The sequence below is a fragment of the Tachypleus tridentatus genome, chromosome 6 (assembly GCF_004210375.1).
Source record: "Tachypleus tridentatus isolate NWPU-2018 chromosome 6, ASM421037v1, whole genome shotgun sequence".
In the NCBI taxonomy this organism is placed as follows: Eukaryota; Metazoa; Arthropoda; class Merostomata; order Xiphosura; family Limulidae; genus Tachypleus; species Tachypleus tridentatus.
The window spans coordinates 167,546,910-167,563,275 of NC_134830.1; the positions used below are offsets into that span (position 1 = coordinate 167,546,910).

Sequence of the window (16,366 nt, forward strand, 5' to 3'; positions counted from 1 at the left end):
CAGTTTTTAAAAGAAAAGAAAAATATTTTGTAGAAGTTAATATAAAAGTGTCTTTTTTTACCTTGAAAAGTTCATTAATCCAATATTTATACGTAATTGACACTTTTATTAGAATGAATAAGAAATGATATATGGTTATTTTATTAATAGAAAGAAGCTCTGAAATAATACGTGCCCTGAAAGAATTAAAACCTCTATGATATTGTGTACATAAAGAAAATTAGAGACCATTTTAGCGATGTTTGACATGGTCTATGTTAGAAAATAATGTTATCAAAATAACTGTTTCATTTATTTATTTATGACAGAAGGAGACAGTGACAGCTTTACACTTGATCCAGAATCGGGTGTAATAACTTTAGGTTCAGGATATGATGGCTCAAAATTAAAATACACTTTAAAAATTAAGGGAACAACAGAGAATGAAGATGGCGAACAAAGCACTGACACAACAAATGTATGTATCTTTGATATTAAAAAATTCAGATTTTTAATAATGAATGTGTAATGCAACGCTAATCAAACACAGTTGATTTTCACATTTTTCCTATGAAAGATATGTTTATATTCTATCAATTTTGAAAGTAAGGGTTATTTAACAACTACAGAGGGATAATATTCTAGGTTTTAAAGTGCACGATGTATTAATTATTAAATATTCCTGGAGCGTTAAATAATATTCCTAGGTTTAATTAAAAGCAAATATCCATATCTATTTTTCCTCCTAAAATGTAGATTAAGAAACATAATGAAATTTTATGAAGAGAACTTAAACAAATTCTAGAAACATACAACGAATTACGATATGGTCAGATAAAATTCTGAGTGAAACAATTGCGTACTTAATTAACTTAATCATTACTTTCTGTTTGTAGAAAAGTAATTTCACTTGTGTTTCATATCTGGCTTCAGTTTCTGTGTATGCTTAAATCTTTTTTACTTACTCACTTCTATATGATTGGAATGTACTATGTTGATTTTTTTTATTCTTGTAGATCGAATTCCAAGTAAAGTATAGTTTATTTAAAAAAGACCAACATTTTGTAGAAGTGTCAAAAGACAAGGCGTTGGTGTACCAGTTTGAGTTCTTGAAACCCGTAGATCACGTCACGATCAATAATCAAGGTGGGCGAGACTTGTCTAGAATATATTTCAAATTATAATATCAAAAAACTAAACAATTCACTATTTTCATATATATTAAATTATTAATATTGTTTATAAAGGTGTTCACATTTCAATGTAAATTTGTTTGTTTTTATACATTTACTGTTCTTTGTTATTGACATGTGAAGTGTCTTAGGTTGAGCTGTAAGTCGTAGAACATTATATGAGAATGAGTAATTGTACTCGTAATGCAAAAATTAGAGAAAATTGCAAAGTTATATATCTGTACTTCTGTTAGCTTACCCCTCAATGTAAAACCAGTTTTATGTTATGAAATAAACTCGAAAGACAAATTATCATTATCAAAGTGTGCCGTATGTAATAATTCATTATTTCACTGTTGGACAACTTATGTTTATTTTCTGTTGAACTCTATCGAATGTTAACGTCATGTCTTTTTCTAACATTCCATACTCTTATGGCTGTTATGATAAACGTAGCTAACGTAAGTAATATCTGCTTATTTTAATAATCAGGTATATCGAACAATTCACAAACTGATGAGCCTAGGACTAGTTCATTTGTTTATAATTTACCATGTAATTTACTTTGTACATGTCTATTCTACGAAGATAGATGTTTTTAAGTTACTTTAATGGATTATACAAGAATGTATAGTTAAAGAATCTATTCGAGTAAGCTTTATAAGGTTATGGATCTAAGATGTTCATTTATGTCTATTTTTACTTTATTAATAATCCACGCGGTACATCAACAGTATGTTTTAGGCTTAAGAACAATAATAAATTGATCACACCTCATTACTGGACATATTAGAGACAAACCTTTTTGAGGTTTTGCACTACAATTGAATCAGATAAGCGAATGTTATTTGAAATACAAAAAGAACAATCAAGATATTTATAATTTTCTGAACTCTAGGTGAATATGAAGGCATATTTCAAATAGAGTCAAATGGAAAACTTATAATGGATTCCAGTAAGGTTAAAAACAACGAAGAGTATAAGTTAGAAATCTCTGCACGAAAATCACAACCTGAGATTACAGATAAAACAACAATTATCGTATACATAAAAGAGAAATCTCGAGATATTCCTTTGTTTAAGAAAGATCAATACGTGGTGGAAGTTCCAAGCGACACCTCCAAGGGTCAGCCAGTTTTTACGGTAAAAACTAACGAAATAAAGACACCCATTGTAATGGAAATTATAGGTATGTCGTTCATGTTGTTGTTATTTCAATATAAATCTCATTTTCAGTTTTTAAAAGAAAAGAAAAATATTTTAAAAGAAAAAAAATATTTTGTAGAAGTTAACATAAAAAGTGTCTTTTTAACCTTGAAAAGTTCATTAATCCAATATTTATACGTAATTGACACTTTTATTAGAATGAATAAGAAATGACATATGGTTATTTTATTAATAGAAAGAAGCTCTGAAATAATACGAGCCACTGAATGAATTGAAACCTCTATGATATTGTGTACATAAAGAAAATTAGAGACCATTTTAGCGATATTTGACGTGGTCTATGTTAGAAAATAATGTTATCAAAATAACTGTTTCATTTATTTATTTATGATAGAAGGAGATAGTGACAGCTTTACACTTGATCCAGAATCGGGTGTAATAACTTTAGATTCAGGATATGATGGCTCAAAATTAAAATACACTTTAAAAATTAAGGGAACAACAGAGAATGAAGATGGCGAACAAACCACTGACACAACAAATGTATGTATCTTTGAGATTAAAAAATTCAGATTTCTAATAATGAATGTGTAATACAACGCTAATCAAACACAGTTGATTTTCGCATTTTCCCTATGAAAGATATGATTATATTCTATCAATTTTGGAAGTACAGGTTATTTAACAACTACAGAGGGATAATATTCTAGGTTTTAAAGTGCACGATGAATTAATTATTAAATATTCCTGGACGGTTAAATAATATTCCTAGGTTTAATTAAAAGCAAATATCCATATCTATTTTTCCTCCTAAAATGTAGATTAAGAAACATAATGAAATTTTATGAAGAGAACTTAAACAAATTCTAGAAACATACAACGAATTACGATATGGTCAGATAAAATTCTGAGTGAAACAATTGCGTACTTAATTAACTTAATCATTACTTTCTGTTTGTAGAAAAGTAATTTCACTTGTGTTTCATATCTGGCTTCAGTTTCTGTGTATGCTTAAATCTTTTTTACTTACTCACTTCTATATGATTGGAATGTACTATGTTGATTTTTTTTATTCTTGTAGATCGAATTCCAAGTAAAGTATCGTTTATTTAAAAAAGACCAACATTTTGTAGAAGTGTCAAAAGACAAGGCGTTGGTGTACCAGTTTGAGTTCTTGAAACCCGTAGATCACGTCACGATCAATAATGAAGGTGGGCGAGTCATGTCTAGAATATATTTCAAATTATAATCTCAAAAAACAAAACAATTCACTATTTTCATATATATAAATTATTAATATTGTTTATAAAGGTGTTCACATTTCAATGTTATTTGTTTGTTTTAAAACATTTACTGTTCTTTGTTATTGACATTGTGAAGTGTCTTAGGTTAAGTAATTGTACTCGTAATGCAGAAATTAGAGAAAATTGCAAAGTTATATATCTGTGCTTCTGTTAGCTTAACCCTCAATGTAAAACCAGTTTTATGTTATGAAATAAACTCGAAAGACAAATTATCATTATCAAAGTGTGCCGTATGTAATAATTCATTATTTCGCTGTTGGACAACTTATGTTTATTTTCTATCAAACTCTATCGAATGTTAATGTCATGTCTTTTTGCAACATTCTATACTTTTATGGCTGTTATCATAAACGTAGCTAACGTAAGTAATATCTGCTTATTTTAATAATCAGGTATATTGAACAATTCACAAACTGATGAGCCTAGGACTAGGTCATTTGTTTATAATTTACCATGCAATTTACTTTGTACATGTCTATTCTATTGAGATAGAAGTTTTTAAGTTACTTTAATGGATTATACAAGAATGTATAGTTAAAGAATCTATTCGAGTAAGCTTTATAAGGTTATGGATCTAAGATGTTCATTTATGTCTATTTTTACTTTATTAATAATCCACGCGATACATCAACAGTATGTTTTAGGCTTAAGAACAATAATAAATTGATCACACCTCATTACTGGACATATTACAGACAAACCTTTTAGAGGTTTTGCACTACAAGTGAAACAGATAAGCGAATGTTATTTGAAATAGAAAAAGAACAATCAAGATATTTATAATTTTTCTGAACTCTAGGTGAATATGAAGGCATATTTCAAATAGAGTCAAATGAAAAACTTACAATGGATTCCAGTAAGGTTAAAAACAACGAAGAGTATAAGTTAGAAATCTCTGCACGAAAATCACAACCTGAGATTACAGATAAAACAACAATTATCCTATACATAAAAGAGAAATCTCAAGGTATTCCTTTGTTTAAGAAAGATCAATACGTGGTGGAAGTTCCAAGCGACACCTCCAAGGGTCAGCCAGTTTTTACGGTAAAAACTAACGAAATAAAGACACCCATTGTAATGGAAATTATAGGTATGTCGTTCATGTTGTTGTTATTTCAATATAAATCTCATTTTCAGTTTTTAAAAGAAAAGAAAAATATTTTGTAGAAATTAACATCAAAAATGTCTTTTTAACCTTGAAAAGTTCATTAATCCAATATTTATACGTAACTGACACTTTTATTAGAATGAATAAGAAATGATATATGGTTATTTTATTAATAGAAAGAAGCTCTGAAATAATACGAGCCACTGAATGAATTGAAACCTCTATGATATTGTATACATAAAGAAAATTAGAGACCATTTTAGCGATGTTTGACGTGGTCTATGTTAGAAAATAATGTTATCAAAATAACTGTTTCATTTATTTATTTATGACAGAAGGAGACAGTGACAGCTTTACACTTGATCCAGAATCGGGTGTAATAACTTTAGGTTCAGGATATGATGGCTCAAAATTAAAATACACTTTAAAAATTAAGGGAACAACAGAGAATGAAGATGGCGAACAAAGCACTGACACAACAAATGTATGTATCTTTGATATTAAAAAATTCAGATTTTTAATAATGAATGTGTAATGCAACGCTAATCAAACACAGTTGATTTTCACATTTTCCCTATGAAAGATATGTTTATATTCTATCAATTTTGAAAGTAAGGGTTATTTAACAACTACAGAGGGATAATATTCTAGGTTTTAAAGTGCACGATGTATTAATTATTAAATATTCCTGGAGGGTTAAATAATATTCCTAGGTGTATTTAAAAGCAAATATCCATATCTATTTTTCCTCCTAAAATGTAGATTAAGAAACATAATGAAATTTTATGAAGAGAACTTAAACAAATTCTAGAAACATACAACGAATTACGATATGGTCAGATAAAATTCTGAGTGAAACAATTGCGTACTTAATTAACTTAATCATTACTTTCTGTTGTAGAAAAGTAATTTCACTTATGTTTCATATCTGGCTTCAGTTTCTGTGTATGCTTAAATCTTTTTTACTTACTCACTTCTATATGATTGGAATGTACTATGTTGATTTTTTTTTATTCTTGTAGATCGAATTCCAAGTAAAGTATCGTTTATTTAAAAAAGACCAACATTTTGTAGAAGTGTCAAAAGACAAGGCGTTGGTGTACCAGTTTGAGTTCTTGAAACCCGTAGATCACGTCACGATCAATAATGAAGGTGGGCGAGTCATGTCTAGAATATATTTCAAATTATAATCTCAAAAAACTAAACAATTCACTATTTTCATATATATTAAATTATTAATATTGTTTATAAAGGTGTTCACATTTCAATGTTATTTGTTTGTTTTTATACATTTACTGTTCTTTGTTATTGACATTGTGAAGTGTCTTAGGTTGAGCTGTAAGTCGTAGAACATTATATGAGAATGAGTAATTGTACTCGTAATGCAGAAATTAGAGAAAATTGCAGATTTACATATCTGTACTTCTGTTAATTTATCCCTCAATGTAAAACCAGTTTTATGTTATGAAATAAACTCGAAAGACAAATTATCATTATCAAAGTGTGCCGTATGTAATAAATCATTAATTCACTGTTGGACAACTTATGTTTATTTTCTATCAAACTCTATCGAATGTTAATGTCATGCTTTTTGAAACATTCCATACTCTTATGGCTGTTATGATAAACGTAGCTAACTTAAGTAATATCTGCTTATTTTAATAATCAGGTATATCGAACAATTCACAAACTGATGAGCCGAGGACTAGGTCATTTGTTTATAATTTACCATGTAATTTACTTTGTACATGTCTATTCTACGAAGATAGATGTTTTTAAGTTACTTTATGGATTATACAAGAATGTATAGTTAAAGAATCCATTCGAGTAAGCTTTATAAGGTTATGGATCTAAGATGTTCATTTATGTCTATCTTTACTTTATTAATAATCTATACGGTACATCAACAGTATCTTTTAGGCCTATGAACAATAATAAATTGATCACACCTCATTACTGGACATATTAGAGACAAATCTTTTTGAGGTTTTGCACTACAAGTGAAACAGATAAGCGAATGTTATTTGAAATACAAAAAGAACAATTAAGATATTTATAATTTTTCTGAACTCTAGGTGAATATGAAGGCATATTTCAAATAGAATCAAATGGAAAGCTTACAATGGATTCCAGTAAGGTTAAAAACAACGAAGAGTATAAGTTAGAAATCTCTGCACGAAAATCACAACCTGAGATTACAGATAAAACAACAATTATCGTATACATAAAAGAGAAATCTCGAGATATTCCTTTTTTTAAGAAAGATCAATACGTGGTGGAAGTTCCAAGCGACACTTCCAAGGGTCAGCCAGTTTTTACGGTAAAAACTAACGAAATAAGGACACCCATTGTAATGGAAATTATAGGTATGTCGTTTATGTTGTTGTTATTTCAATATAAATCTCATTTTCAGTTTTTAAAAGAAAAGAAAAATATTTTGTAGAAGTTAACATAAAAAGTGTCTTTTTAACCTTGAAAAGTTCATTAATCCAATATTTATACGTAATTGACACTTTTATTAGAATGAATAAGAAATGATATATGGTGATTTTATTAATAGAAAGAAGCTCTGAAATAATACGAGCCACTGAATGAATTGAAACCTCTGTGATATTGTGTACATAAAGAAAATTAGAGACCATTTTATCGATGTTTGACGTGGTCTATGTTAGAAAATAATGTTATCGAAATAACTGTTTCATTTATTTATTTGTGACAGAAGGAGACAGTGACAGCTTTACACTTGATCCAGAATCGGGTGTAATAACTTTAGGGTCAGGATATGATGGCTCAAAATTAAAATACACTTTAAAAATTAAAGGAACAACAGAGAATGAAGATGGCAAACAGAGCACTGACACAACAAATGTATGTTGAATGTTGTATGTATTATATTGAAATTATGTATCTGAAATTGTTTTGTACAATTCTTCTGTATAATATAATTTTTGAGATAAGAATATTAAGTAACATTATCGTATATACAAGACATAAGTAATCGAATCGCCAGTGTGTTCAACAAACCAGTTACCAATTTTATAACGTTACTTTTTAATACTAAAGATTAAAAGATATATTTATATATATGTGTACATGTGTGTGTGTGTGTGTGGAAGGTAGGTATATGAAATTAGGTAATTGCTAATGTATATATATCTGTGAAACTGAATGTAACTTGAAACCTTTGATAATCTCAAATGTAATGTACCTTGATGCTGAAGATTCAACAGAACATTTTCTCGTGTAAGTGAATTTTTTTCTTTGCTAAATAATGATGAAGGATAGCTGGTGTTAAAGCGTAGTGTTGGAAATAAATATTAATTTATTACGTACAATATTCATAATACCCTTACTGACTATACATAAAATTAAAAAAATAAATTACAGTGACAGGTTGGGATCTATTATTATATAAATATATAATATAATAATACATATATTTTTAATACTACAAAAATTATTAAAACAAGAAAGGTGAAATCTATAATAATTAGATAACTGAAATTAAAAATTACCCCCACTTTGGAAAACCACTGTAATTACGTTAGCCTGAATCAAAGTAAAGCAAATATATATATATATTTCAGTATTATAAGTAATTTAGTTTTAGCAGATTTGGCTTTCTTGTTTAAATACTTTTTGTTGTATTATAAAACTGTATATTACACTATAACTACTAACTAGGTTACGTATATGTCGTTTTATATTTGCTTTTATAGAATTTAAAATTTTTGTTATTGGCTTTGTTTCTTTCATTTTTATTAACTGCACTTTTTACCCCAGCAATAACTTGTTTAAAGCACACGAATATCTCGAATACTTGATTCGATTTTAATAGTCATCAGGGTCTCTACCAGCCTACTTTCAAATCTAATTGTATGCCTAAAGTAAAGTACCCTTTATATCTATATGTGGATATATACTGGTACATGATAGGAAACATTGGAACTCCAGACACAAGAGTTCTGTGAATGAAATAGATCGATACGGTTCATCATTTTTTTCTGTAAACTTGCCTGGAAAAGTCGCTTACTTACTTCAATAAAAGTTCTTTGAAATAGTGAAATTTTGATAATGTAAGATATTGAGAAAAGTAAAGTGAAACATTTCCAAATAGGCGGTAATTTAATTTTTACACTGGTACATAGATATTGACGCTTTAGTGATAAGGTCATTGGTGGTGAACTCGGCTGGGATAATGAGATCTAACGTTACTTGAAACGTATTTTCCTGCTATTGGTTTTGCTACTTCACATGAACCTAGAGGGTTTTCTATTATGATAGGAACAAAAATTGTTTGTTTTGAATTTTGCGCAGAGCTACTCGAGAGCTATCTGCACTAACTGTCCTTAATTTAGCAGTGTAAGACTAGAGGGAATGCAGCTAGTCATCACCACCAACCGCCAACTCTTGGGCTACTTTTTCCACCAACTAATAATGGGAATGACCGCCATATTATAACGTCCCTACGGCTGAAAGAGCGAGCATGTTTGGTGCGACCCGGATTCGAACTCGCAACTTTCGGATTATGAATCGAACGTCTTAACACACTTGGCCATGCTGGGCCATAGGAACGAAAATTTAAAATGACTCTGATTTCTACTCAGGTGGTAAAGTTATCAGTTAGTGTTTGAACATTAGTACATTTATATTTACTGATAGTTATGTTGGAAACACATCTGTCTTTATAGAATAATATGTAGGAAATGAATTACTTTATTGTAGATTGAATTCCACGTCATACATCGTTTGTTTGAGAAAGACCAATATTTTGTGCAAGTGTCTGAAAACTCAAAATTGGTTTATCAGTTGAGCCTTTTGAAATCAGTGGAAGACATCACCTTCGGTATTGTGAGTAAGTACATTCTACAAAGAAAATGATAAAACTATTACAATAAAACTACAGAAAATGTTAGGTGATTAGTAATTTAAAGATTTTAAAAATCTAATAAAAGGAGTCAAGGTTAATGAAACTGAAATATTCTGATTTTATTTTCATTGTTTCTTGTTTCTTTCTTTTTCTCAAGCAATATTTATACAATACAAAGTGCCTTAGTTATCAATAGTTGAGAATTATGAAAACATATATATTATTAACTGAGAACTATAGTTCATTTAAATTACCACTCAGGGCTAAATATCAGATGTATCTATTTTACGTTCACTATCTTCACTGAGTATAGATGAATCCGAAATATTCCGAGTGTCTGAAGATGGAAGTATCACGATGGATCCCAGTAAGGTTAAGAATGGAAGGAAGTACAAGTTCACAGTGTCTGCACAAACATCTAATCCCTCGATTTCAGATAGAACTATCGTTATAGTTGACGTGTTAGGTGATAACCTGAACTATACGCGTTTGTTTGAGAAAGATCTTTTCGTGGCAGAAATCCCAAGCCTCGTTTCAGAAGGTCAAAGTATTTTTACAGTGAAGGCAAAAACTGGTGTTGAAATGAAAATCATAGGTAGGATGATCCATTCAACTCTGTAAAATAATCATTGTGTATTGTTTTTAATGGCGATATCTATCAAAATGTGAGATTCATAAGTAACTCAAACATATCATTTGTATATCATAGCTGTGTTCGAACTAATAGCCCTTTAATTTAGTTTAAACCATAAGGTTAATTCTTCTGTTGTTTTTATTTTAGACGGTGACAGTGACAGTTTAACACTGGATTCAGACTCAGGTGTTGTGAGTGTGGGCTCGGGATATGACGATTCAAAATCTTATTACACCTTGAAACTTGAGGGCACCATGAAAAATGAAATGGGTGAACAGAAAGACACGACCCAAGTATGTAACCTGGAGATAATAGAAAACCATCTTGTTCTTTCTATTGCATTCACTAGCTGTAACTCCAGGACACCAGTCTTGTTGCTTACAGCTCTTCAGCGACTGACTGCTTTCTATTCATCAAGTGCTCACTTGCAAACCTGTTACTGTACATCTTTATTACTTCAATAAACTAAGAACGCCTTCAGGACTATAATTTTCATTTCTTTCTTTTACCTTGGGTAACATGCACTCTATTTTCTGAAAAAGAATCACATCTTAGGGAAAAAAACAATAAATTTGCTTGCTTTTTCACTGTGCTAACGAAATGTGTGAAAAACGCTTATCCATCAGATACGGCGCTGCTAGGATTTTACCGCAAGTTAATCGCATGTCCTGTTATTGTGAAATATTTGTGTCTGTACAATGTGCTGTTGTTATTGATCTTCTGACCAATAAAACTTAATCCATGTTTAACTGTTCTCTTGCAATAATAATAATAATTTTAATTCACTTTTCCACGGTTAATATCTTATCAGGAAATCTGAATGTAACTATCATTCATATCGATCAATTTTCGTTTGTTTTTTTCTCAGATTGACTTTTTTGTCAAAGAAGATAGTCGAGTGTTTGCAAAAGATCAGCTTTTCGTGGAAATGGATAAGGAAACTACAGATTTCAAACTGGAACTCAAACTTGAAAATGTTGACCTTAAGATAGAAGGTATGTTCTAAGGATTAGCTTTGGCTTTAAAGAGGTATTAATTTATTTATTTATTTGTGATCTATGGGGTATCCCGTCTTCCGTAAATAAAAATATATTTAAAATAACCACATAGAGCATTACTTACAATGAAATGCGTGGTGAAAATGCTCACGTTTCTAGCTGATTTATCCAATCCTGTGTCCTTGGCTGGATGGTCATGGCACTGAGGACACGCAACACATGGGCACCTTTCTTGCAACATATACTGCATAGTCTTTCAAAACGCTTTCAATGTTTACATACATGATTGGCACCTGGAACGTTATGCAAACCGCTTTTTGTGAAGACAAATATTCATAATTTAGATCTGATAGACAGGATATAACATTTAAAACAAAAACGTTTCAACGACTTTTGTGGAACATGGAAAAACTAAGATATTTTAAATAGCTCATTTTATGCCAATAAGCACCAACACGAAGACTGGTCTGTGATTTCAATCTGTAGGTCGCGGGTTCGAATCCCTGTTACACCAAACCTGCTCGCCTTTTCAGCCATGGGGGCGTTATAATGTTACGGTCAGTCCCACTATTCGTTGGTAAAAGAGTAGTCCAAGAATTGGCGGTGGGTGGTGATGACTATCTGCCTTCTCTCTAGTTTGATATTACTAAATTAGGGCCGGCTAGCGCAGATAGCCCTTGTGTAGCTTTGCGCGAAATTCAAAACAAATCAAACCAAGAGACAGAGAAAGAAGTTAATATATGGTAAATAATGAAAATGTATTAAATGGTAATTATATGGTTTTCAATATTAATACGTCAGGCTTAATAACACTTACCATAAAGGGTTAAAGTTCATTCTTAAGTTTATTATAACCAAGGTTTTTGTTTTTGTGTGAGGCGAAAATAATTATGTGTATATCCGTAATAAGAAGTACTGAAAATTAAACATATAAAACCATACTTTAAATAAGTGAATTCTAAACACTGCTTCTGTAAAATTGTTTGTGCTGCGTAAATAACTGAGTTTCATATTCTTGTCCAACACTCTAGGTGAACATGCTGATAAATTCAGTGTTTCTAACGATGGTACAATTACAATGGATCCCAACAAGGTTGAAACGAATCACAAATATCCTATCGAAGTCCTTGCAGAAACCAAAACAACTCCAAAGCTAACAGATAAAACTAAAGTCATTATTTATGTAGTACAAAAACTCAAACTACTGACAGTTTATTTGAAAAGGAACTGTTCAGAGTGGAAATCCCTACTGCCAATGATAAAGGTCTGAAGGTATTTACAGTAAGGACCACAAAGGTTGAAGTTCAAATTCAAATAATAGGTATGGAGAAATTTAAATGTTATTTTTCTTTTTTGTGTATTAAATGCCAAAGTGATAAGTTTCCAGTAGGTAGTTGATTAGATTAGTTTGTCGTAATTTTGAATTATATTTTCATTGTACTATTTTAATCAGACTAAAATTCTATGGTTAATTAGTATCGCCACTGTATTTACAGGTGAAAGTAGTGATAAGGAATTTATCTGACAATTTGAATATGTCTATGAAATCGCTATTAAGTATTTTATTAAGTGTTAGGCATTCCAGTGTATTTGCAGTAGTTTTAGTAAATCCAATAATTTTCTTTCAGATATAAACCCTAAGTAATGTTGAATACAAAGTAAAAATCCTACTCTTTTGGTACTACTTTTGGCACAAAGCATTTTAGAGCTGTGATAACCACATGCTACTAATTTGTTTAGACGTAAAATATGCGGAAATCTAATACTCACAGTTGTGTAAGATTGTAATAAATTCGCTCAGTATTTTTCTTTCTTTCTTTTATTCGTGGTAAATGTCTCAAACTTTTATTATTGACCGGTTCGGCATGGGCAGGTGAGTTAAGGAGTTCGACTCGTAATTCGAGCGTCACAGGTTCGAATCCCTGTCGCACCAAACATGCTCGCCTTTTCAGCCGTGGGGACGTTATAATGTGACGGTCAATCTCACTATTCGTTGGTAAAAGAGTAGCCCAAGAGTTGGCGGTGGGTGGTGATGACTAGCTGCCTTTTCTCTAGCTTAAACTGCTAAATTAAGGACAGTTAGTGCAGATAGCCCTTGAGTAGCTAGACGCGAAATTCAAAACAAACAAACAATTATTCTTGACATGCTAGAATGCTAATGTTTTGATTAAGTGAAATAAACCTACAATGTTGTTATGAGCTATATAAGTATTTCATCTTATAGTTACTTAAGTGAAATAACTATTAAGTTAGTCCCTTGTCGTTATAATCTGTTACCAAGTAAAACAATAAAATCGATGATTAGTTAAACTTCAGCCCCCCCTTACGGAACAGTTTCAAGTCTGAGTGCTTATACCACCAAAATTAGAGCTCGATACCCTCGATGGCAAATTGCTTATTATCCCTAGAGTAAATTTGTGCTTAGCATCAGTCACTATCAAATAAACTTGTTGATAATAAACTAGTAAACGAAGGATGTTTGAAATAAAGCGATTCTATTTGTATGTAATAACATCGAAATTCTACAGTTTTACCCAATTTAGTTACAGCATATTAACACCAGTTGTTTCAATGAGTAGCGTTACTTTTTACTTGCAAAAATAACCATTAAAGGGTATGTTCTTTTAAAATTTAGGTAACAAGTACGTATTTTTTATATCTTCCCTCTGTTTTTAGGTGGTAACGGTAAAGACTACTTTAATGTTAACGACAAGGACATCACCCTGACATCACCTATTCAACCTGGGAAAGTTCTCGAACTTTTTCTCAAAGGTACTTACAACTCCGAGAAAGGGAAAATTACAGACACGACCACAATTGAATTTTCGGTCCCAGATGAGCTGTTTAGTCAAAAACTCATTGTGAAAGCAATTGACAGTACAACTAAACCTGATAAACCAATTATAGAAATAGATATGAAGCTTGGAACTAGTGTTACTATAACAGGTAATATTTCGATATTTTAAAGTACATTTGCACAGTACATTATGTTAATAAATAGATGATAAAAGGAGGTGTAACACCCATAAAGTTATTATTATTACTATTGGAAAGAAAGACAGTGATTTTATCTTTATTTTTATCTTTTAACTTATTCTCCTGCAGTTGTACTATGATAAAATAATATTCTGTTTAGTAGCTCAGCTCTTCTTGGTATACCAATATAGAAACCAGATATCACAATTATCATACCACAATTATGATATTACAGATATCATAATTACACACTCCACTCACTAAGGCTGACGTTGCCTGTTGTTTAAAGCATTGGGCTCACAATATGCTGGTAGCGGGTTCGAATCCACTTCACTAAACATGCTCGTCCTTGCTACTGTGAGGGTGTGATAATATTCGGGGCAATTCCACTACTCGTTGGTAAAAGAGTATCCCAAGAGTTGGTGAAGGATGATGTAGCCCACTGCTACGCCCCCTACAATCCCGTACCCATTTATACTCTCATCCCTAAGACATGTGCCTGGCAATGGTCAGTTGCAAACTCTCTTTTTGTTAACCTGAAGATGACCTAAGATGGTCGAAACGTTGTTTTCTGCTTTATTTTGGTTAAAGTGTTAATACCCGTCCTAGCTGTCCTGAGATACAATGTTTTGTCACTCTTTATGGTTTATTATTCTGTTTAGTAGAACATTATGTTTTAAATAAACACGTAAAGCATCGTGTTTTCTCTTCCCGTAGGTAAAGATAAAGATTATTTTGGCATCAGAGATAAAAATATTTACCTTAGGAAAGACTTAGATCCTGAAAAGCTATCATACCAGATTACACTAGAGGGCGAAACCACAACCTACACTGACAAAATGGAACTTGTATTCGTGATTGATCGAAGACTGCCACCGAAACTGTTCAGCAAGGACGTTTTTGTTGTAGACATTTACCCTAATGCTACCATAGGAACCAAAGTCTTCAAGATAAAGACGAATGTCAATAATGTGAATTTTGAAATTATTCGTGAGTATAAAGAATTTTAAAATTACTTAGGAAATAATTTTCATTATCAACTTTTATTTATCCATGTTGAAGTATTATAATTGATTCTAGAAATTTGTACATACTTGAATAATTTATATTTCGTAATCACAGAAAATTATACACACTTAAATAATTTATATTTCGTGATCCCAGAAAATTGTACATTCTTAAATAATTGATATTTCGTGATCCTATAGAGTTATACATACTTAAATAATTTATATTTCGTGATCCTACAGAGTTATACATACTTAAATAATTTATATTTCGTGATCCTACAGAGTTATACATACTTAAATAATTTATATTTCGTGATCCCAGAAAATTGTACATTCTTAAATAATTGATATTTCGTGATCCTATAGAGTTATACATACTTAAATAATTTATATTTCGTGATCCCAGAATATTGTATATACTTAAATAATTTACATTTCGTGATCCCAGAAAATTATACACACTTAAATAATTTATATTTCGTGATCTCAGAAAATCGTACATATTTAAATAATTGATATTTCGTGATCCTATAGAGTTATACATACTTAAATAATTTATATTTCGTGATCCTATAGAGTTATACATACTTAAATGATTCAGGTTTTGAGAAAGGACAATACCATTAAACTAGACTCTTCAGTTGATCTAAGAAGTATCAGACTGTTATTAGTTTTTAATAACACACCAACACATTCTACGAAGTTTAATTGGATTTAGATGGAATATTAAATACGCAAATTTCTCGAGTGTCAAGTTACTTGAAACGTGTTTTTAAGTATATACGTTACTTCAGTACGCAATCTCTCAATCAGTAAAGTGTGTTAGATCTTAAATGTGTGTTTTTAAGTATAAGCAACACTTGTCTTTCAACTTAAGTGGGACTGGTGATTATGTTTTCCGAAATACAAAAACAGTCCCTGAAGTAACTCACTCATTAATTTATATAGGATCTGAAATATTTCAGTTATTCAAGTGAGTTAAGTCTTTTGTTCACTCACAAGGTGCCAGAGGCTATAACTTGTGAACAGTTGTTTGAAAATTTACCATTTCTAAAGCCGGAGTATCTGTTAGATATTACTGTGAGATAACCGGGGATGTTTTTCCATGTCTCGTCAGGTTAAATATTCGTCAGTTTATGTTGTTAAGT

At 30.8% G+C, this 16,366-nt stretch overlaps 2 protein-coding genes across 2 annotated transcripts in view; both read left to right on the forward strand.

The window, feature by feature from the left end:
• LOC143254396 (protocadherin Fat 4-like) overlaps positions 1–14,107 on the forward strand; it is an 86,831-nt gene extending 72,724 nt beyond the window's left edge. Inside the window, exons 24-39 of the mRNA XM_076509499.1 lie at positions 309–457; positions 996–1,125; positions 2,050–2,340; positions 2,713–2,861; positions 3,400–3,529; positions 4,422–4,712; positions 5,066–5,214; positions 5,753–5,882; positions 6,806–7,096; positions 7,450–7,598; positions 9,456–9,585; positions 9,914–10,195; positions 10,382–10,527; positions 11,103–11,229; positions 12,264–12,553; positions 13,909–14,107. Of these exons, the coding sequence (XP_076365614.1) occupies positions 309–457; positions 996–1,125; positions 2,050–2,340; positions 2,713–2,861; positions 3,400–3,529; positions 4,422–4,712; positions 5,066–5,214; positions 5,753–5,882; positions 6,806–7,096; positions 7,450–7,598; positions 9,456–9,585; positions 9,914–10,195; positions 10,382–10,527; positions 11,103–11,229; positions 12,264–12,502 (2,783 nt within the window). The 3' untranslated portion in view covers positions 12,503–12,553; positions 13,909–14,107. The remainder of the gene's footprint in view (positions 1–308; positions 458–995; positions 1,126–2,049; positions 2,341–2,712; positions 2,862–3,399; positions 3,530–4,421; positions 4,713–5,065; positions 5,215–5,752; positions 5,883–6,805; positions 7,097–7,449; positions 7,599–9,455; positions 9,586–9,913; positions 10,196–10,381; positions 10,528–11,102; positions 11,230–12,263; positions 12,554–13,908) is intronic.
• Positions 13,098–16,366, forward strand: part of LOC143251809 (uncharacterized) — a 30,808-nt gene continuing 27,539 nt past the window's right edge. The window contains exons 1-4 of the mRNA XM_076503052.1: positions 13,098–13,105; positions 13,457–13,512; positions 13,909–14,178; positions 14,926–15,198. Of these exons, the coding sequence (XP_076359167.1) occupies positions 13,098–13,105; positions 13,457–13,512; positions 13,909–14,178; positions 14,926–15,198 (607 nt within the window). The remainder of the gene's footprint in view (positions 13,106–13,456; positions 13,513–13,908; positions 14,179–14,925; positions 15,199–16,366) is intronic.